This window comes from Salmo salar, chromosome ssa01 (genome assembly GCF_905237065.1).
Source record: "Salmo salar chromosome ssa01, Ssal_v3.1, whole genome shotgun sequence".
NCBI lineage: Eukaryota > Metazoa > Chordata > Actinopteri > Salmoniformes > Salmonidae > Salmo > Salmo salar.
In genome coordinates this window covers 9,430,188-9,453,429 of record NC_059442.1, presented here as the reverse complement: position 1 = coordinate 9,453,429, position 23,242 = coordinate 9,430,188, and the positions used below count along the sequence as shown (strand labels likewise).

At 46.4% G+C, this 23,242-nt stretch overlaps 1 protein-coding gene across 3 annotated transcripts in view; it reads right to left on the bottom strand.

Annotated features, from left to right (window-relative positions):
• Window positions 1–23,242, bottom strand: part of LOC106608070 (probable phospholipid-transporting ATPase IA) — a 47,689-nt gene that overhangs the window by 3,569 nt on the left and 20,878 nt on the right. For all 3 annotated transcript variants that reach the window (XM_014205869.2, XM_014205790.2, XM_045713077.1), the window contains 19 exons: window positions 20,080–20,162; window positions 19,871–19,920; window positions 19,691–19,760; window positions 14,398–14,482; window positions 13,820–13,959; window positions 13,323–13,461; window positions 13,117–13,181; window positions 12,695–12,867; window positions 9,532–9,715; window positions 5,072–5,182; window positions 4,731–4,805; window positions 4,539–4,661; window positions 4,173–4,251; window positions 4,017–4,078; window positions 3,737–3,793; window positions 3,532–3,639; window positions 3,308–3,396; window positions 3,091–3,183; window positions 2,685–2,779 (listed from right to left, as the gene is read on the bottom strand). In XM_014205869.2, coding sequence (XP_014061344.2) covers window positions 2,685–2,779; window positions 3,091–3,183; window positions 3,308–3,396; window positions 3,532–3,639; window positions 3,737–3,793; window positions 4,017–4,078; window positions 4,173–4,251; window positions 4,539–4,661; window positions 4,731–4,805; window positions 5,072–5,182; window positions 9,532–9,715; window positions 12,695–12,867; window positions 13,117–13,181; window positions 13,323–13,461; window positions 13,820–13,959; window positions 14,398–14,482; window positions 19,691–19,760; window positions 19,871–19,920; window positions 20,080–20,162 — 1,881 coding nt within the window. The remainder of the gene's footprint in view (window positions 1–2,684; window positions 2,780–3,090; window positions 3,184–3,307; window positions 3,397–3,531; window positions 3,640–3,736; window positions 3,794–4,016; window positions 4,079–4,172; window positions 4,252–4,538; window positions 4,662–4,730; window positions 4,806–5,071; window positions 5,183–9,531; window positions 9,716–12,694; window positions 12,868–13,116; window positions 13,182–13,322; window positions 13,462–13,819; window positions 13,960–14,397; window positions 14,483–19,690; window positions 19,761–19,870; window positions 19,921–20,079; window positions 20,163–23,242) is intronic.

Below are 23,242 nucleotides of genomic sequence, written 5' to 3'. Positions count from 1 at the left end.
CTTTGTGCATGGGGGCATTGTCATACTGAAACAGGAAAGAGCCTTCCCCAAACTGTTGCCATAAAGTTATAAGCACATAATCATCTAGAATGTCATTGTATGCTGTAGCGTTAAGATTTCCCTTCACTGGAACTAGGGGCCTAGCCTGAACCATGAAAAACAGCCCCAGACCATTACTCCTCCTCAACCAAACTTTACAGTTGGCACTACGCATTGGGGTAGGTAGCATTCTCCTGGCATCTGCCAAACCCAGATTTGTCCGTCAGACTGCCAGATGGTAAATCGTGATTTATCACTCCAGAGAACTGCCCCAGAGTCCAATGGCGGAGAGCTTTACACCATTCTAGCCGACACGGTATTATTTCGGGTGATCTCAGGCTTGTGTACGGCTGCTCGGCCATGGAAACCCTTTTCATGAAGCTCCCGACGAACAGTTCTTGTGCTGACGTTGCTTCCAGAGGCAGTTTGGAACTCGGTAGTGAATGTTGCAACCGAGGACAGACGATTTTTACGCGCTTCAGCATTTGGTGGTCCCGTTCTGTGAGCTTGTGTGGCCTTACACTTTGCGGCTGAGCCGTTTCTACGTTTCTATTTCACAAAGACAGCAGGGCAGAAATTTGACAAACTGACTTGTTGGAAAGGTGGTATCCTATGATGGTGCCATGTTGAAAGTCACTGACGTCTTAAGTATGTGCATTCTCCTGCCAATGTTTGTCCATGGAGATTGCATGGCTGTGTGCTCAATTTTATACACCTGTCAGCAACGGGTGTGGCTGAAATAACTGAATCCACTAATTTGAAGGGTTGAAGGGGTGTCCACATACATTTATATATACAGTGCCTTGCAAAAGTATTCACCCCCCTTGGCATTTTTCCTATTTTGTTGCATTACAATTTAAATAGATTTTTATTTGGATTTCATGTAATGGACATACACAAAATACTCCAAAGTAGTGAAGTGAAATGAATTAAAACGGAAAAATTAAATGAATTAAAACGGAAAAGTGGTGTGGAAAAATATAAGCAAAGATGTTTGGTGTTCGCCAAAAGGCGTGTGGGAGACATATGGAAACATATGGAAGAAGGTACTCTGGTCAGATCAGACTAAAATTTAGCTTTTTGGCCATCAAGGAAAACGCTATGTCTGGTGCAAATCCAACACCTCTCATCAGCCTGAGAAGGCCATCCCCACAGTGAAGCATGGTGGTGGCAGCATCATCCCGTGGGGATGTTTTTCCATCGGCAGGGACTGGGAAACTGGTCAGAATTGAAGGAATGATGGATGGCGCTAAATACAGAGAAATTCTTGAGGGAAAACTGTTTTCGTCTTCCAAAGATTTGAGACTGGGACGGAGGTTCACCTTCCAGCAGGATAATGACCTAAGAAACATACTGCTAAAGCAACACTTGAGTGGTTTAAGGGGAAACATTTAAATGTCTTGGAATGGCCTAGTCAAAGCCAAGACCTCAATCCAATTGAGAATCTGTGGTATGACTTAAAGATTGCTGTACATAAGTGGAACCCATCCAACTTGAAGGAGCTGGAGCAGTTTTGCCTTGAAGAATGGGCAAAAATCCCAGTGGCTAGATGTGCCAAGCTTATAGAGACATACCCCAAGAGACCTGCAGCTATAATTGCAGCAAAAGTTGGCTCTTCAAAAAAATGTACTTTGAAGGGGGGGTGAATAGTTATGCACGCTCAAGTTTAGTTTTTTGTCCTATTTCTTGTTTGTTTCACAATAAAACATATTTTGCAACTTCAAAATGGTAGGCATGCTGTGTAAATGAAATGATACAAACCCCCCAAAAATCCATGTTAATTCCAGGTTGTAAGGCAACAAAATAGGAAAAATGCCAAGGGGGGTGAATACTTTCGCAAGCCACTGTATAGTGTATATCCTAACACCATACATATCCTACACAATAGTTTATCATATTAAGAACAATTTCTATTCTTCTAGCCCACAGACTACAGTAAGGTCCGTCTATTCAAACTACAGGGAACGATTCTAACCTACCCACTGTCAAAGCTCTATGACTCTAGGGAAGTTTACCTACTTTACACAGATCCAACCTTGTGAGGGGCTCACTAACCTTCACACCTCGAGTGACAACGACAATCTCACCTCCTCCATGCCTGCATGTGTATGGAGGCAGTGAGGGAGGGACAAATGGCATTGTGGGAAATGTAGTCAAAGAGTGTTGTCAAAGACAGTACAGTATGAAGACAGACAAACTGATTCTCCAATAGAAATCCCCGATCACACTTGTAGGTGATGTCATGGCGACGTTGGCTAGCTGAGCTCATGTGTAGAAGCACGTCATCCGGTCTAACATCTATCCCATGTGCAGGCCGTCAAATCAAAACCCCTACTTATTTTTTTAGTTGTTTTTTGACCAAAATAAAAACTTGTCAGTTTGTCACTTCCACGAGTTTGGAGTAATAACATGTTCAACTACTTAAGACATTGGCTCCAATCTAGGTTGTGCCTTTAGGATGAATTTTACACTTCCCTCAGTGACTTCTCAAACCCCGGCCTGGTCTGTTTGGCAAGCGTTTCTGGACATCCTGTGATGTTGTGCCTTCTGGGTTTAGACACTGTTCTAGATGGTGATGTTTTACTGTACTACAGAAGGAAGAGGACAAGTGTGAAGCACCACATTCTGTGAGGCGTGTGACTTACGTAGCATGTTCTGAGGGACGGACTCTGTGCTGTATGCCGACGATATGCTGTTCTTCTTAAACGGGTTCTTCAGGAGCTGAGCTCTCTCTGACAAGCTGCACACACACACACACACAGAGAGAAGAGTACATCAGACAAATAAAAAGCATGCACACATTGTACTCAGTACAGAGTACACTCTGTATATAGCCCCGCTATTGTTATTTACTGCTGCTCTTTAATTATTTGTTATTCTTATCTCTTACTTTTTTTTCTTCTTAAAATTGCATTGTTGGTTAAGGGCGTGTAAGTAAGCATTTCACTGTAAGGTCTACACCTGTTGTATTCAGCATTTCACTGTTGTATTCGGCGCATGTGACATTTTTTTATTTTATTTTCTCAACACAGTTAGACGGTATAAAAACACCTTTTCCCATGAACCACTACTCCAGGGTCCTGAGCCTTAGCCTCCAGCTCCTGCACCTCATCAACCAGGTTCTTCCAGAAAGACCTCTTTACCCTGAGCGAGAGAGAGAGAGAGAGAGAGAGTGTGAGATGTAAATTATATTATAGAATGAAAGGGCTGTTTAAAGCGTAGTTGTTCTTCGGAAGCTAGTACTGTATGTATTAAGGTCTGGACTCACACTCTGAACGCCACGTCAAACAGCAGCGAGGTGACAGGGATGAAGAGGAGACTCATCCAGAACACTCCTGAGGTGAACAGCATCTCTGCCTGCAACACACACACACACACGCGCACTTAAAACTTTCGACACGTGAATAATACGTTTGCTTCTGTGTTGCATATTGTGCAACATATTTGTCCAACAAATGCATATTGATGGACATAGAGTGATCTGTACTTTACCTGACCAGACATGTCTGGTGCAATAGCTATAACTGGCCACCAGGTGGAGTAGAGCCAGAAGAACAACACCCACAGGAACACACTACCCCAGATGGCTATGTGACTGAACTACAGAGGGAGCAACAGAGCAGGTCAGAAAAACATCACACTTTGCAATGGTTTCTCATATTCTGAATGACAGAAATGGGAAGCCTACTGAACCCACCAGTGTCCATGATGAAGTCTCCAGTCCAGCTTTGAGACAAACGGTTATCACTACAAACTGGGGGACGGAGAAGAGAGATAACGCCAAGTCACTTTACCAGGCAACATTTCATGAGGATATGGAAAATCAGAGGTGTCGTGTTTCTATCGAAGTCTTGCTACTGTGTGTATACTAAATTCAGAAACAATTTTACCAAAGTGTTTTCAGATATTTCATTGAGAGCTGGGAAGGCTATCCAAAAACAAACCAGACCTTTCTTTTGGGCATGCAGTCAACCTACCGTGTAAACCATATTTCCTAAGAGAAGATAGTCTGGAGTCTTCCCGTTCCAAGACACAGTATCTGGAATAAAAGAAACCAAATATGCAGGACTGCTTAATACTAGAACAGACCGAGACAGCTAGACAGACAGGACAGACATACGCACGCAGCGTACCATGCTGGAAGATCAGCAGGGGTAGCCAGAAGAGGATGACAGAGTGGAGGAGGCCGTTGAGACAGTGAGCCCAGAACACCTGCAGTGGGACAGGGGAAACATATGAACAAAGAGGGCCTAGTTCCAACTTCCAAATGGACCTTAAGTCCCTAATGCTATAAACATTATGATTGTGCAGGCATTGTTGGTTTATCTGTTTATCTTTGAAAACTTGGTAAAATGCCCAAATGTTGAAATGTGAAAAAAATTGATTATGCAAACATTACACGCCCAAATTCGTGCTGCTCACGATTGATAAATGAGAAAAGCCCCTCGTCTCCTTTTCACAAGGCAATAATGACCAGGGTTAATGGGTGGAGGGTGTACCTTGGTGTTGAAACCCAGTGCGTTCTGGGATGTCTTGTAGAGTTCTGGGTATTTTAGCATGTTCTCTTTCTTGCAGCAGCGCTCAAATATACCCAGGGCCAGAGGAGGCATCGCTGTGAAGATCTGTCACACAGGGGGTAAGTCAGGGAGAACTCCATGAAAGGAGTGAATAAGGAGTGTACACACACTTACCACATTGTAAAGACCAATGCACCAACGTTCAAATAGAATCTGACCAGAGAACCCGTTCACGATCGCAAACCAGATCTGAAAAACAAGATGAATGAGTGACTGAGGTTCTCTATTACACACTGACAACCATGTTGACCTCAAAGGGTTGCAGAATTCTGGGAACTTTCACAAAATCCCAATGAGACATTAGAAGAAAAAAAAACCTGGTTGGAGGATTTCCTGCTTATTTCTTCCTAATTCAGGGAATCTTCCAACCGGGACTTCTGGAAACTCTGGACCTTTTGTGAAAGTTACCAGAATTGTGCGGCCCTACTGAAGCGGCCCTACTGAAGCGGCCCTACCTCTATGATGTACAACACTATGTTCTTGTAGAAACAGTACAGGATGCATTTGGACACTCGGTTGTAGTTCCACGCCCCATGGACCAGGAGAAGATTCCTCAGGTACTTAAACTGAAAACACAGAGAGCGAGACAGACAGAGAGAGAGCGAGACAGACAGAGAGAGAGCGAGACAGACAGACAGACAGACAGAGAGCGAGCGAGACAGACAGAGAGCGAGCCAGACAGACAGAGAGCGAGCCAGACAGACAGAGAGCGAGCGAGACAGACAGAGAGCGAGCGAGACAGAGAGCGAGCGAGACAGACAGACAGAGAGCGAGCGAGACAGAGAGCGAGCGAGACAGACAGACAGAGAGCGAGCGAGACAGACAGACAGACAGAGAGCGAGACAGACAGACAGACAGAGAGCGAGCGAGACAGACAGACAGAGAGCGAGACGAGACAGACAGAGAGCAGACGAGACAGACAGACAGACAGACAGACAGACGAGACAGACAGACAGCGAGACGAGACAGACAGACAGACGAGCGAGACAGACAGACAGACAGAGAGCGGAGAGACAGACAGACAGACGAGAGCGAGACAGACAGACAGACAGACGAGACAGACAGAGAGCGAGACGAGACAGACAGAAGCGACAGACGAGACAGACAGAAAGCGAGCGAGACAGACAGACAGACAGACAGAGAGCGAGACGAGACAGACAGAAAGCGGCGACGACAGACAGACAGAGAGCGAGACGAGACAGACAGACGAGACAGACAGAGAGACGAGACAGACAGAAGAGCGAGACAGACAGAAAGCGAGACAGACAGAGAGAGCGAGACAGACAGAAGCGAGACAGACAGACAGAAAGCGAGCGAGACAGACAGACAGACAGACGAGACAGACAGACAGAGGCGAGAAGACGAGACAGACAGACAGACAGAGAGAGCGAGACAGACAGACAGACAGACAGACAGACAGACAGACAGAAGACGAGACGAGACAGACAGACAGACAGAGAGACAGACAGAGCGAAAGCGAGACAGACAGACAGACAGAGCGAGACGAGACAGACAGACAGAGACAGCGAGACAGACAGACAGACAGACAGACGAGACAGACAGACAGACAGAGAGCGAGCCAGACAGACAGACAGAGAGCGAGAGCCAGACAGACAGACAGAGAGCGAGCCAGACAGACAGACAGAGAGCGAGCCAGACAGACAGACAGAGAGCGAGCCAGACAGACAGACAGAGAGCGAGCCAGACAGACAGACAGAGAGCGAGCCAGACAGACAGACAGAGAGCGAGACAGACAGACAGACAGAGAGCGAGCCAGACAGACAGACAGAGAGCGAGACAGACAGACAGAGAGACGAGACAGACAGACAGAAGACGAGACAGACAGACAGAGAGACGAGACAGACAGAGAGAGCGAGACAGACAGAGAGAGCGAGACAGACAGACAGACAGACAGACAGACAGACAGACAGACAGACAGAGAGAGCGAGACAGACAGACAGAAGACAGACAGACAGACAGACAGACGAGCCAGACAGACAGAGAGAGCGAGACAGACAGACAGAGAGCGAGACAGACAGACAGAAGCAGCGAGCCAGACAGACAGACAGACGACGAGACAGACAGACAGAGAGCGAGCGAGACAGAGAGCAAGCGAGACAGACAGACAGAGAGCGAGCGAGACAGACAGACAGACAGAGAGCGAGCGAGCCAGACAGACAGACAGAGAGCGAGCGAGACAGACAGACAGACAGAGAGCGAGCGAGCCAGACAGACAGACAGAGAGCGAGCGAGACAGACAGAGAGCGAGCGACACAGACAGACAGACAGAGAGCGAGCGAGCGAGCGAGACAGACAGACAGACAGAGAGCGAGCGAGACAGACAGAGAGCGAGACAGACAGAGAGCGAGACAGACAGAGAGCGAGACAGACAGACAGAGAGCGAGAGAGCGAGACAGACAGACAGACAGAGAGCGAGCGAGACAGACAGACAGGCAGACAGCGAGACAGACAGACAGAGAGCCAGCGAGACAGACAGAGAGCGAGCGAGCCAGACAGAGACAGAGAGCGCAGACAGACAGAGCAGAGGAGCCAGACAGACAGAGAGCGAGCCAGACAGACAGAGAGCGAGCCAGACAGACAGAGAGCGAGCCAGACAGACAGACAGAGAGAGAGCGAGACAGACAGAGAGCGAGCCAGACAGAGAGCGAGCCAGACAGACAGACAGAGAGCGAGCCAGACAGACAGACAGAGAGCGAGCCAGACAGACAGACAGAGAGCGAGACAGACAGACAGAGAGCGAGACAGACAGACAGAGAGCGAGACAGACAGACAGAGAGCGAGACAGACAGAGAGAGAGCGAGACAGACAGAGAGAGAGCGAGACAGACAGAGAGAGAGCGAGACAGACAGAGAGAGAGCGAGACAGACAGAGAGAGAGCGAGACAGACAGAGAGAGAGCGAGACAGACAGAGAGAGAGCGAGACAGACAGAGAGAGAGCGAGACAGACAGAGAGCGAGCGAGACCGACAGAGAGAGAGCGAGACAGACAGAGGAGAGCGAGACAGACAGAGGAGAGCGAGACAGACAGACAGCGAGCGAGCGAGACAGACAGACAGCGAGCGAGACAGACAGACAGAGAGCGAGCGAGACAGACAGACAGAGAGTGAGCCAGACAGACAGAGAGCGAGCCACAGACAGACAGTGAGACAGACAGCGAGACAGACAGAGAGACAGACAGAGAGACAGACAGACAGACAGACAGACAGACAGACAGACAGACAGCGAGACAGACAGACAGACAGAGAGCGAGACAGACAGACAGAGAGCGAGACAGACAGACAGAGAGCGAGACAGACAGACAGACAGACAGAGAGCGAGACAGACAGAGAGAGAGCGAGACAGACAGAGAGAGAGCGAGACAGACAGACAGAGAGAGAGAGCGAGACAGACAGAGAGAGAGCGAGACAGACAGAGAGAGAGCGAGACAGACAGAGAGAGAGCGAGACAGACAGAGAGAGAGCGAGACAGACAGAGAGAGAGCGAGACAGACAGAGAGCGAGCGAGACAGACAGAGAGCGAGCGAGACAGACAGAGAGCGAGCGAGACAGACAGAGAGCGAGCGAGACAGACAGAGAGCGAGCGAGACCGACAGAGAGAGAGCGAGACCGACAGAGGAGAGCGAGACAGACAGAGGAGAGCGAGACAGACAGACAGCGAGCGAGACAGACAGCGAGCGAGCGAGACAGACAGACAGAGAGAGCGAGCCAGACAGACAGAGAGCGAGCCACAGACAGACAGACAGACAGCGAGACAGACAGACAGACAGCGAGACAGACAGACAGACAGCGAGACAGACAGACAGACAGACAGCGAGACAGACAGACAGACAGCGAGACAGACAGACAGAGAGCGAGCGAGACAGACAGAGAGCGAGACAGACAGACAGAGAGCGAGACAGACAGACAGAGAGCGAGACAGACAGACAGAGAGCGAGACAGACAGACAGAGAGCGAGACAGACAGACAGAGAGCGAGACAGACAGAGAGCGAGACAGACAGAGAGCGAGACAGACAGACAGACAGACAGAGAGCGAGCAAGACAGACAGACAGAGAGCGAGCGAGCGAGACAGACAGACAGACAGACAGACAGACAGACAGAGAGCGAGACGAGACAGACAGACAGACAGACAGAGAGCGAGACAGACAGACAGACAGACAGACAGACAGACAGACAGACAGACAGACAGACAGACAGAGAGCGAGACAGAGAGACGAGACAGACAGACAGAGAGCGAGACAGACAGACAGACAGACAGAGAGCGAGACAGACAGAGAGCGAGCGAGACAGACAGACAGACAGAGAGCGAGACAGACAGAGAGCGAGACAGACAGAGAGCGAGACAGACAGACAGAGAGCGAGACAGACAGACAGAGCGAGACAGACAGACAGACAGAGAGCGGAGACAGACAGACAGAGAGCGAGACAGACAGACAGAGAGCGAGACAGACAGACAGAGAGCGAGACAGACAGACAGAGAGCGAGACAGACAGACAGAGAGCGAGACAGACAGACAGAGAGCGAGACAGACAGACAGAGAGCGAGACAGACAGACAGAGAGCGAGACAGACAGAGAGCGAGACAGACAGAGAGCGAGACAGACAGAGAGCGAGACAGACAGAGAGCGAGACAGACAGAGAGCGAGACAGACAGAGAGCGAGACAGACAGAGAGCGAGACAGACAGAGAGCGAGACAGACAGAGAGCGAGACAGACAGAGAGCGAGACAGACAGAGAGCGAGACAGAGAGCAACGTATTAGGGTTAGGCGATATCCACAATTTCATATTGTCGATTTGCCCTTGTTAAATAATGCCATAAATGATATTATTGCCCCGTAAAAACCAGTCCTCAAATACATTCAGAAGTAATGATGTGTTAAGGTGATAGAGGGGTTACCTGGGCGATAGAGTAGTCGGAGGAGTTGGCGGCCTGCAGGCCCTCGTTGCCAGAGATGCCCACGCCAACGTGAGCCGTCTGGATCATGCCCACGTCGTTGGCACCGTCACCGACGGCCAGGGTGATCACCTTCACCTGCCTCTTGACCAGGTCCACCACCTCCGACTTCTGCAGTGGAGACACCCTGGGGACACACGTGATATTGAATCATCACTGAATATGATTGTTTATAGCAGGGCTTTCCAACCCTGTTCCTGGAGAGATACCGTCCTGTAGGTTTTCAATCCAACCCTGTTCCTGGAGAGATACCGTCCTGTAGGTTTTCAATCCAACCCTAATCTAGTGCACCTGATTCTAATAATTAGCTGAATCAGGTTAGTGAACAGGAGGGTATCTCTCCAGGAACAGGGTTGGAGTAAATATCTACAGGAGGGTGGTTCTCCAGGAACAAGGTTGGAGTGAACACCGACAGGAGGGCTTCTCTCCAGGAACAGGGTTGGAGTGAATACCGACAGGAGGGTGGTTCTCCAGGAACAGGGTTGGAGTGAATACCTACAGGAGGGTAGTGCTCCAGGAACAGGGTTGGAGTGAACACCTACAGGAGGGTAGCTCTCCAGGAACAGGGCTGGAGTGAACACCTACAGGAGGGTAGCTCTCCAGGAACAGGGTTGGAGTGAATACCTACAGGAGGGTTTCTCTCCAGGAACAGGGTTGGAGTGAATACCTACAGGAGGGTAGCTCTCCAGGAACAGGGTTGGAGTGAATACCTACAGGAGGGTTTCTCTCCAGGAACAGGGTTGGAGTGAATACCTACAGGAGGGTTTCTCTCCAGGAACAGGGTTGGAGTGAATACCTACAGGAGGGTTTCTCTCCAGGAACAGGGTTGGAGTGAATACCTACAGGAGGGTAGCTCTCCAGGAACAGGGTTGGAGTGAATACCTACAGGAGGGTAGCTCTCCAGGAACAGGGTTGGAGTGAACACCTACAGGAGGGTGGTTCTCCAGGAACAGGGTTGGAGTGAACACCTACAGGAGGGTAGCTCTCCAGGAACAGGGCTGGAGTGAACACCTACAGGAGGGTAGCTCTCCAGGAACAGGGTTGGAGTGAATACCTACAGGAGGGTAGCTCTCCAGGAACAGGGTTGGAGTGAACACCTACAGGAGGGTAGTGCTCCAGGAACAGGGTTGGAGTGAATACCTACAGGAGGGTTTCTCTCCAGGAACAGGGTTGGAGTGAATACCTACAGGAGGGTAGCTCTCCAGGAACAGGGTTGGAGTGAACACCTACAGGAGGGTGGTTCTCCAGGAACAGGGTTGGAGAGAACACCTACAGGAGGGTAGCTCTCCAGGAACAGGGTTGGAGTGAATACCTACAGGAGGGTAGCTCTCCAGGAACAGGGTTGGAGTGAATACCTACAGGAGGGTGGTTCTCCAGGAACAGGGTTGGAGTGAACACCTACAGGAGGGTATCTCTCCAGGAACAGGGTTGGAGTGAATACCTACAGGAGGGTAGCTCTCCAGGAACAGGGTTGGAGTGAATACCTACAGGAGGGTTTCTCTCCAGGAACAGGGTTGGAGTGAACACCTACAGGAGGGTGGTTCTCCAGGAACAGGGTTGGAGTGAACACCTACAGGAGGGTAGCTCTCCAGGAACAGGGTTGGAGTGAATACCTACAGGAGGGTAGCTCTCCAGGAACAGGGTTGGAGTGAACACCTACAGGAGGGTGGTTCTCCAGGAACAGGGTTGGAGTGAACACCTACAGGAGGGTGGTTCTCCAGGAACAGGGTTGGAGAGAACACCTACAGGAGGGTAGCTCTCCAGGAACAGGGTTGGAGTGAACACCTACAGGAGGGTGGTTCTCCAGGAACAGGGTTGGAGTGAACACCTACAGGAGGGTAGCTCTCCAGGAACAGGGTTGGAGTGAACACCTACAGGAGGGTGGTTCTCCAGGAACAGGGTTGGAGAGAACACCTACAGGAGGGTAGCTCTCCAGGAACAGGGTTGGAGTGAACACCTACAGGAGGGTAGCTCTCCAGGAACAGGGTTGGAGTGAACACCTACAGGAGGGTGGTTCTCCAGGAACAGGGTTGGAGTGAACACCTACAGGAGGGTGGTTCTCCAGGAACAGGGTTGGAGAGAACACCTACAGGAGGGTGGTTCTCCAGGAACAGGGTTGGAGAGAACACCTACAGGAGGGTGGTTCTCCAGGAACAGGGTTGGAGTGAACACCTACAGGAGGGTAGCTCTCCAGGAACAGGGCTGGAGTGAACACCTACAGGAGGGTAGCTCTCCAGGAACAGGGCTGGAGTGAATACCTACAGGAGGGTAGCTCTCCAGGAACAGGGCTGGAGTGAATACCTACAGGAGGGTAGCTCTCCAGGAACAGGGCTGGAGTGAATACCTACAGGAGGGTAGCTCTCCAGGAACAGGGTTGGAGTGAACACCTACAGGAGGGTGGCTCTCCAGGAACAGGGTTGGAGTGAACACCTACAGGAGGGTAGCTCTCCAGGAACAGGGTTGGAGTGAACACCTACAGGAGGGTAGCTCTCCAGGAACAGGGTTGGAGTGAACACCTACAGGAGGGTAGCTCTCCAGGAACAGGGCTGGGGTGAACACCTACAGGAGGGTTTCTCTCCAGGAACAGGGCTGGAGTGAACACCTACAGGAGGGTATCTCCAGGAACAGGGCTGGGGTGAACACCTACAGGAGGGTATCTCTCCAGGAACAGGGCTGGAGTGAACACCTACAGGAGGGTATCTCCAGGAACAGGGTTGGAGAGGGCTGGTTAATAGTTTCTTACTCTGTCAAATGTTTTTATATTGAGGAGTAACAATGACATGAACTTTGCTACTATTTACTGTCTAATCTACACACCAGTGTTACTACTGAGGTTGTAGTGTTTTATGGAGGGTTCTCATTGGTTGAATTTGCGTGATTGTCATTTTGAATCCTTGAAACCGTGAGATGATCACATCACTTGAAGTAATTGTTTGGCTGTTTATGACTGATTAATAACTCATCTTTGAACCAATGATTTAGTCTAAACTGCTTGTCTACTTTCTATGAACCCTTTATGAAGTAACATACCATGCTACTGTAACATCTTTAGTTGTAATTCATAGCAACAGTCTAAATGGAGGGCTCCTATGCTGTGATTGGCTACCTGCAGCAGATGACGGCCTTGCAGGATAGGGCCAGGTCCAGGAAGTACTGGCGCACCTCGAAGCTGAGGGCGTACTTCAGCGTCTCGCCGTCCATCACCAGGGCAACGTCGTTCTCTCTGTGGAGCGCCTCTCCCAGCATGCCACAGTGATGACTCAAGGCTGCTCGCGTCCCCTAAGATATAGTAAGTTATTGAATGTATGCCATTTAGCAGATGCCTTTATACAAAGCAACTTACAGTACATAGATTTGTTTTGTACATGCGGTTCCTCTGGGTATGGAATTCTCGGCCGTGGTGTTGCTAGCGTCATAATAATACATTTATGAATGACATGATCAGAACAGAAAAGGCCTCATATCCAGTTGGTGTGTTTTGTTTTCTGTTGTTGACAACAGGAGGGCGAGGTTGGGATTGATACTTACTTCCAGTGTCTCCTCGTTCACGACCAACAGCCCCATGTTTTTCCTCAGCAGCCTACACGAGTGACCTTGAGAGGCAGAGGGTAAGAAGGATTTAATTCGATGGTACTGATCTATAGTGGACCTAAGTGGGTCTGAGAACTTTTAGTGTGTATTGGCAGGTGGAGTTGTGTGTGCGTGCCAGTCAGTCAGTCGGTCTGCCTCCTCACCTATATTGATGGCAGTCTCCTGCTTGTCTCCAGTAAGGATCCAGATCTTGATGTCAGCTCTGAGCAGAGTCTCTATGGTTTCGGGGACTTTGTCTTGTAGCTTGTCCTCTATGGCCGTGGCACCAAGCAACTGCAGGTTCTGGGGAAAAATACAAGTAAGATACTTTGAAATACTTCTTGTGCACTTGAAATAGCTTACCTGGTCCAATGGAACCAGTGGAGCAGCGGCAAAAAGTGCAAATTCTTCCCACCCTGCTTTCCGTCAAGCTTAAATCAAGCACATAAAGATATGGAGGCAGCCTAGACCAATGCCACATCGTAGCTACATCATGAAAACTCTTGAAAGAATGCATTTTGTATCGTCGTAGGGGAAACACTGTCGCTTTATGATAGTATTTTCTGACAGCCAGAAGGCACAGAGTCCTTTAGAAAAAAACAGTTGTAGGTCTACGGTGTGTCTTTATTTTATTGTAAAGACGGGTTCTTCTATTGGTTACCCTCTCGATGAGCTCATAACTCTCCTCCATTTTCAGAGCTCGGTTGGTAAGGGAGGTGGCGGCTCTCTGGTACAACTCAGCCCACTGCTCGTATGACTCATCTGAGATGTTGGTCACAGCGTAACACAACGTCCTTAGTCCTGACAAAACACACACAGAGAGAGAGACACAGAGAGAGAGAGACACAGAGAGAGAGAGACACAGAGAGAGAGAGACACAGAGAGAGAGAGACACAGAGAGAGAGACACACAGAGAGAGAGACACAGAGAGAGAGACACAGAGAGAGAGACACAGAGAGAGAGACACAGAGAGAGAGACACAGAGATGATACAATGCTCCTGTACAGTACAGATCTGAGAGAATTGGATAAGTATAAGAAACTGAAAATTCAGCCCAGCCAATCAGAGGGCAAGGTGGAGCTATTACCATATAGGTTAAACCGATTAGATCTAACCAGATCATTACGACGACATTAAATAACAACACTATACTTGCATGTGAAGGGGTTCACTGGCTAGCTAGTCCTACTCTATAACAATGCCATTGGAATGCGTGAGAACAGTGGAACTCTAGCTCACCCTCTGTGGCAAACTGCTCCAGGTGATTGAGAGTGATGTCTTTGTACTTGGAGCTGTCCGCCAGTCTCTCGTAGATGACAGAGTCCTGTCAGAAAACCCACACAGATTGTTACAACAAACGTGGCTAATTCTTTGAATGTGCAAGAAGATATCATAACTGTTTTTTACCACAAATGGACATTGCACTGCTGCAAATTCGTTTTATTTTTGTCTATTTTGAAACATTAACATTGAGCTAATTTACAACATGCATTTAATTTACACTGAACTTTTCCAAAAGGTCCTCATTAATAGTTTGTAATAGAATAAGAAAATAAGTGTGACTATCATGAGAACAATATGGCAAAGATAAAAAAAAAAACACAAAAAAACACAAAAAAACTAATGCATTGTATCTGAAAGCAACAAAATATAATTTACACTCAGTGTAAGTGTTTTCACCCACAGGACCGCAGCTGACTGGATGTTTTTGTTTGTCCATTCCCGGTAAACCCTAAACACTGTTGTTTGTGAAAAGTCCAGGAGGCCGGACGTTTCTGAGATACTGGAACCGGTGTGCCTGACACCGACGATCATACCACGCTCAGTCTCTTAGGTCACTCGTTTTGCCCATTCTAACATTCAATCAAACAGTAACTGAATGCCTCAATGCCTGCTTTATATAGCAAGCCATGGCCACGTGACTCAATGTCTGTAAGAGCAAATCATTTGTGAACAGGGTTGTGTACCTAATAAACTGGCCTCTGAGTGTATATCAAGAGCAATTTGTTCCAGAAGCAAAAAACACTAAAAGGCTTTTACTAATATAATCAATTTTAGCAGGTGAGAAAAGTATGTTGTAATAAAAAAAATGCGGAAATAGCAAATACCAACGTTAGAACATAAACTACTATAGACAAATAGGTAGGCTACATAATCCAATATACTGTACTCATCAACATAGATAATGAGAATTTCAAGAGAAGATAATTAAAATTCTATATATTTTTTAAAAGGTTCAAATAAAATAAAACTTCCAGATAGGTCGTTACGATAGCAGGGGTAGATGAATGTTAGGACTAGCTTTGGTTTGTTGCAGTGACTCTCTGTGCCAAGGTCCTTCAGTCCGGGTCCTGGGGTGATCCTCTTCGGTCCGGGTCCTGGGGTGATCCTCTTCGGTCCGGGTCCTGGGGTGATCCTCTTCGGTCCGGGTCCTGGGGTGATCCTCTTCGGTCCGGGTCCTGGGGTGATCCTCTTCGGTCCGGGTCCTGGGGTGATCCTCTTCGGTCCGGGTCCTGGGGTGATCCTCTTCGGTCCGGGTCCTGGGGTGATCCTCTTCGGTCCGGGTCCTGGGGTGATCCTCTTCGGTCCGGGTCCTGGGGTGATCCTCTTCGGTCCGGGTCCTGGGGTGATCCTCTTCGGTCCGGGTCCTGGGGTGATCCTCTTCGGTCCGGGTCCTGGGGTGATCCTCTTCAGTCCGGGTCCTGGGGTGATCCTCTTCAGTCCGGGTCCTGGGGTGATCCTCTTCAGTCCGGGTCCTGGGGTGATCCTCTTCAGTCCGGGTCCTGGGGTGATCCTCTTCAGTCCGGGTCCTGGGGTGATCCTCTTCAGTCCGGGTCCTGGGGTGATCCTCTTCAGTCCGGGTCCTGGGGTAAACATCTTCCTTCCATGTTCTGTGGTAATCCTCTTCAGTCCGTTTTATGTGGCAATCCTCTTCAGTCCGGGTTCTGTGGTTATTCTCTCCTCTGCATGTTCTCATACACTGGGGGTTGAGCGTCTCTCTGAGGAGATGTGTACGTGTCAATGGCGTAGTCCCTCACACTTGCCAGTGTGTCGTACTCAAGGTACCTGGACATTATGTTCAGAGCTGTGTACGTGTCATTGTTGGGGTCAGGGTGAACACTGTGTGTGACTGTTATGGTATCACCTCCTCCTGTGGACCTCTTCAGAATCCAATAGATGAGGACTAGAAGAGCTCCAGCATCCAGGACAGACCCCCACTCCCACCACAGGAACCCAGGAAAACACTGGAGTCTGGAGAGATGCTACAATGATCATCTCAGCGCTGGAGTTCATCGATCCTCTTTCATTCTTGGCCTCACAATGGTATTGTCCACTGTCCTCAGAGCTGACGTTAGTGATGCGATAACTGTGTCCAAATACACTTTGCAAAGTTGTATTATTGAAATACCAAGTATAAAATGTCCACTGGTGGGTTGGCATCACTGCTGCAGCTCAGTCACTGAACTGCCCTCCACTATTTCACCAGGGGGACTGATTGACACAAAAGGTGTTTTTTGGGCCGTATCTGACATTGAGTCTCTTCAGGAGAGTGGAGATCCTCACGGCCCTTTACAGCACAGGAGTAGCGGCCTGAATCCTCAACGCTTACTGGGTCTAGGTACAGGCTGTTGGAGTAGGCATCATTCTTTGGTACAGGCTGTCTGTTCGTATACCAAATAAAGTTTGTGTTGAGATCCAGAGTACATTTGATACGGCATCTTAGGACAACTCTCTTCTCCTCTGACACAGACGTAGGATCCATCACTAACTGGAGGTCTGTGACAGTCAGGATCACCCCAGGACTGCCAGCATATTCCTCAGAAAGTGAATGTGTTGTTCCTAATCTGAACCTGTACCTCAGCTGAGTCACTCTCTCTCTCTCTCAGGCCTTTAATTGCCAGGATGGAGTCACTCCCATTGTTCCCATGGTATTCCACACGACCAGCGTAGTCTGGGTCCAGCCTCAGATCTTCAGAATTCTTCTTTAAAAACCAAAATTAATCTTGTTCTGTGTAATGACTGGGATGTGTGTAAGTACTGGATTTGGCCACATATGAGCCCCTCAAGGCACAGATACTCTTGGTGTAACTGACGCTCCAAAAGTCTTGATCATAAAGACACACTGCAGGAGATTGGAAATATCCATGGCCTTTTACAGCAAAGGAGTAGCTGGATTTAAATTTTGTCCACAAATGGTAGCGCGAGATGAAGTAAAGGGGAAGTGCTCTCATATAGTCATCTTGTCCATTCTTGTACCAGATGTCTGTGGGGTTACCAATCAGAGTGCTGGTGGTGCTACAGTTCAGTATATTCCTTCTTATCACCTTCACCTGCAGGTCTGTGACAGAGGGCGACTCCACCTGAGCCCTCTTTCCAACCCGACTTGTAGGTTTTATACATGAAGTAATACGTTGTGTTTGTCCCCTTTTCTCAGGTCTGATTGTCAGGGTGCAGTCCTCCTTTCTAGTCCCACGGTAACTCCACACGACCTGCATACCGTCGATCCTGTTTCAGGAGTCCACCCTTCACCCATTGATTATTAGACCAGAAGTTTTCTGTGACTCAGCTCCAACTGGGATTAGCTGAGAGGAACAGGGCAGATCCACCGATGACCCTTTCAAGGCACAGAAACTCCTCACATCGTTTTGTCCCAGAACACCTGCCACAGACAAGAGAACGACCACGTACACAAGTCCTGCCATTGCTGCATCTCCGTCGGTGCAGTAGGTTGAAGTTGTGAGGTCTTGTAAGTCTTACTGGCAGTGCAGGGGGAGCAGACAGTAGTTGACTGTAAGTGTTCAAAGAACCAGGGTAAGGGAAGAAGCTGCTATAGAGCTGGCTTCCTTTTTATACATCTGAGTACATAACAAGGTCATTCCACAAAATGAGTGCATTTTGTATCCCTTTGAATGAAATTATATTTTAAAGTAGAAATTGTGCACAAATACATTTAAAAAAAAGTCTGTCACATTAAATGAAGTGTCCTTTAACATAGACCACATGGAAAATTCAATAAATCAGATTTTAATATGAATCAAGACTTGCTCAATTGCAAAGATTCTGCATTTTGACATGTCCTTCTGTGCATCCTCAAGGATTTCAAGTAAGATTTTAACCCACTTAAGCCCAACATTTATCCATGTTTTCACCATCATTATAAAGCCATAGTTATTTTGTTGCTTTGACAAAGTCATTTCTGGAGATTATTATTTATTTCCTGTTATTAGTGATTCATTTTAAAATGCAAATAAACAACAACCTGCTACTCATTTTAAGGTCAACCCTGTTACGTGAACCGAACTCTGGTTTTAATATGCTGAAACTATTATTTTTTAAAAATACATTTTCAAAAGAAACATTGAGCATTAATAGTCAAATCATAGGTGTAAAAGCAGGTGAACTGGTTCTACTCATTTTGGCCATTCTCTGGTGTTTTGTGACGGGAAACTGAGCGGGTCGAACATAACACGTCAACCCTGTTACACATAAATAAACAGACTAGGAATGTTTTAACAATTTAAAATGTTTTGGTGACGCTTGCATTCAATTGCCCCTCCCTGTTGCACACAACACGCTTCCATTCCCCCTGTCAAAAGAGGATTAATGGATGATTTAATATTCTATGGTCAACCTTGGTACTTTATTTAGCATTTAATATAGTACTTTTTTATTTATAGTCTTGATATGGTTGACAGAATTGACAGTTGACAGAATTTTAAAATTAAGTGAAATAAAACATTTTCTCCAAAAGGCACCCAATTGGCGGAACGACCCAACAACAAGCATGTCAGTTAATGCTTTAAAGAGCGACTGCCACTAAAAAGCAACTTCATCAATATGAGTCAGAAACATTTATTCTAGTGTCAAAATTGACTACAAAGTGTAAATAGGATAATTTTGGTCATTAAGTCAGTCTTGTAAAAAACAGATTTGCGAGCATTTGATAGCATTTTTTCCTATGTAATGGCCATGGTCAATTCGGTTTGACATTCGATATCCCTATGGAGCTAGTTAGGGACCATCAGTAAATTCAATGAGACAATGTTTTAAAAAGTTCAATAGCTCCAAATCTCTTAACCTCAAACCGATTAGAAATTGTAGAAATTCATATACAAATATTGAAAGCATTTAATGTGAAAACTAAAAGATGAACAACATGAAAATATTGTCCCATTTACATTGCGTCATTTATTGATGGACCCTAACTATCCCCAGAAATGGGCTATCCAAAGTGAAACCAATGTTGTCACGGTTGCACACCAGCTGGTTGAAGTTATTTGGCTAACTCTTCCCACCTCTGAACACACACAAGAGACACCCACATCAAACTACACCCCGAAACCAACTAACGTTTGAATTCAGTCATGGCAGCTAGCATTTCTTAATGAACCAAATCTAAAATGAGGCCAAATCAGGAAGTACAATCGCCCTTTAAAGAATGTGTGAAAAGCAAACTCTAGACTTGCATTATCTTCATTTGAGGAACACATAAAAAATATAAATGTGTGTAGTCTTAGTTCTCCATACTAACCGCTCCTTTGCAGTAAAGTCGGATCCTCCCGGACGGTGTACGCATGATGACCGACATCCTTTTGCGATCGCTAAAGAAAGAGTAAAGATCAGGGTTTTCAAATGGGAACCAAGAAGCAAATACAGTCCAACAATAGACAGGACACATCTACAAGACTCATCAAATGCATACAAAAACTACCTTGTAAATTCGAGGACATTCAGCAACTCAAACCTTTGCTCTGTTCCCAGCTGTAACAAAGACAAACAATGGCATGTGTTCCTATACAGTAATATGTAGCATAAATAGCAGCTAGAAATCCAAACTATTAATCTAAATATATGGCTCTGATTCAAACAAACATTGTTTAACTCTAATTCTGCATCACATAATAAGTTGGTTCCACTTACAGCGTGTATGATGACTGAGTCTGGGGTTCGTCCAGAGAATACAAAGCCCAGACTGCTGGCTGCTCTCACCAGGGCCCCTTCATCTAGACAGGGGAAAGGAACATCGTAATAAGTAAACTTGAGATTGTTGGTGATTATCATATTCAGGAGTGAAGGTGTAGAATCATTCTAGAATCAAAGACACTGTACAACGTCATAAAGGCAATAGTGGAAGAGGTGTAATATAGTAGAAGAGGTGTAATATAGTAGAAGTGGTGTAATATAGTAGAAGTGGTGTAATATAGTAGAAGTGGTGTAATATAGTAGAAGAGGTGTAATATAGTAGAAGAGGTGTAATATAGTAGAAAAGGTAGAATATAGTACAAAAGGTAGAAGTCTAATATAGTAGAAGGGGTGTAATATAGTAGAAGAGGTAGAATATAGTAGAAGAGGTGTAATACAGTAGAAAAGGTAGAATATAGTACAAGAGGTAGAGGTCTAATATAGCAGAAGGGGTGTAATATAGTAGAAGAGGTAGTGGAAATGTAATATAGTAGAAGAGGTAGAATATAGTAGAAGAGGTGTAATATAGTAGAAGAGGTAGAATATAGTAGAAGAGGTAGAGGAGATGTAATATAGTAGAAGATGTGTAATATAGTAGAAAAGGTAGAATATAGTACAAGAGGTAGAGGTCTAATATAGCAGAAGAGGTGTAATATAGTAGAAGAGGTAGTGGAAATGTAATATAGTAGAAGAGGTAGAATATAGTAGAAGAGGTAGAGGTGTAATATAGTAGAAGAGGTAGTGGAAATGTAATATAGTATAAGGGGTAGAATATAGTAGAAGAGGTGTAATATAGTAGAAGAGGTGGAGGAGGTGTAATATAGTAGAAGAGGTGTAATATAGTAGAAGAGGTAGAATATAGTAGAAGAGGTGGAGGAGGTGTAATACAGTAGAAGAGGTGTAATATAGTAGAAAAGGTAGAAGAGGTGTAATATAGTAGAAGAGAATACAGTAGAGGTAGAATAGGTATAATATGGTAGATGTAGAAGAAGTTGAAGAGGTATACTATAGTAGAAGAGGTATAATATTGTAGAAGTGGAGTAATATATCAGGAGAGGTGTAATATAGTAGAAGTGGAGTAATATAGTAGGAGAGGTGTAATATAGTAGAAGAGAATACAGTAGAGGTAGAATAGGTATAATATGGTAGATGTAGAAGAAGTTGACGAGGTATACTATAGTAGAAGAGGTGTAATATAGTAGAAGTGGAGTAATATATTAGGAGCGGTGTAATCTAGTAGAAGTGGAGTAATATAGTAGGAGAGGTGTAATATAGTAGAAGACCAACAACCACAGCTAATTCTCTGACAGTATATCAGCTGGCCTGTTCTTTGACACCCAGACATCGTAATTTCCGGTCACAACTTGTTTACATGCTGCTGTGCGGTTTGTTGCTAACGTTTCTTTGCTACCTGCCAACTTTACGGCTCGACTTTTTTCATCTCGGCTTTATCTGGACATGGTTCTACAGGACCTCCACCAGCTGAAGCTAAGTAGTAACATTAACATTATGCCTTCTAATTGCAGTCGTTGCACTTATAATATACAGGAGAATGATCACCTTATGAAAGCCCAATCGTTAGGCAAGGGTAATTTAAGTGTAGGAAAGGATGAAACAGTGTCTGTGCCACCAATAAGTACAGATAGCAGTATAAATCCCATCGCACAGTCCCCGCAGCCGGACAATTTTCTCATGGCTTCTGGAAGGAAATGCTGTAGGAATGTTCAACCGGTGTCGCTCATTTAGCCGACAGAAACTTTCAACCGGTTCTCCCCATTAAGCAACGGGTCGGAGTCTTCTCTGGTCTCTCCTCCACCCGTTACCGGGTCTGAGACGCCGAAGCCTCCCACCATTAGCTCTGACAAATTGAACCCTAGTAATTGGCGACTCCATTACCCGTAGTATGAGACTTAAAAAGAATCATCCAGCGATCATACACTGTTTACCAGGGGGCAGGGCTATCGACGTTAAGGCTAATCTGAAGATGGTGCTGGCTAAGGCTAAAACTGGCGAGTGTAGAGAGTATAAGGATATTGTTATCCATGTCGGCAACGATGTTAGGATGAAACAGTCAGAGGTCACCAAGCGCAACATAGCTTCAGCGTGTAAATCAGCTAGAAAGATGTATGCCCCGCTTATATGCCCCGCTCATCCCGCAAAGGCGGAGGTGTTGCTAACATTTACGATAGCAAATTTAAATTTAAAAAAAGAATGCGTTTGTCTTTTGCGATTCTAGTCATGAAATCTATGCAGCCTACTCAATTACTTTTTAAAGCTACTGTTTACAGGCCTCCTGGGCCGTATACAGAGTTCCTCACTGAGTTCCCTGAATTCCTATCTGCCTAGTCATGGCAGATAATATTCACATTTTTGGCGAGTTTAATATTCACATGGAAAAGTCCACAGACCCACTCCAAAAGGCTTTCGGAGCCATCATTGACTCAGTGGGTTTTGTCCAACATGTCTCCGGACCTACTCACTGCCACAGTCATACTCTGGACCTAGTTTTGTCCTGTGGAATAAATATTGTGGATCTTAATGTTTTTCCTCATAATCCTGGACTATTGGAACACCATTTTATTACGTATGCAATCGCAACGAATAATCTGCTCAGACCCCAACCAAGGATCATCAAAATCCGTGCTATAAATTCTCAGACAACGCAAAGATTCCTAGATGCCCTTCCAGACTCCCTTCACCTACCCAAGGACGTCAGAGCACATAAATCAGTTAACCACCTAACTGAGGAACTAAATTTAACCTTGCGTAATACCCTAGATGCATTCGCACCCCTAAAAACATTTGTCATAAGAAATACTGAAAAAACCCAGCCCTGAAGTAGGCTTCCAGAAAATTGGAAATGGTCCTACACCAAACTGTAAGTCTTCCGACTAGCTTGGAAAGACAGTAACGTGCAGTATCGAAGAGCCCTCACTGCTGCTCGATCATCCTATTTTTCCAACTTAATTGAGGAGAATAAGAACAATCCCAAAATGTATTTTTGATACTGTCGCAAAGCTAATTAAAAAGCAGCATTTCCCAAGAGAGGATGGCTTTCACTTCAGTAGTGAAATTCATGAACTTCTTTGACAAAAAGATCATGATCATTAGAAAGCAAATT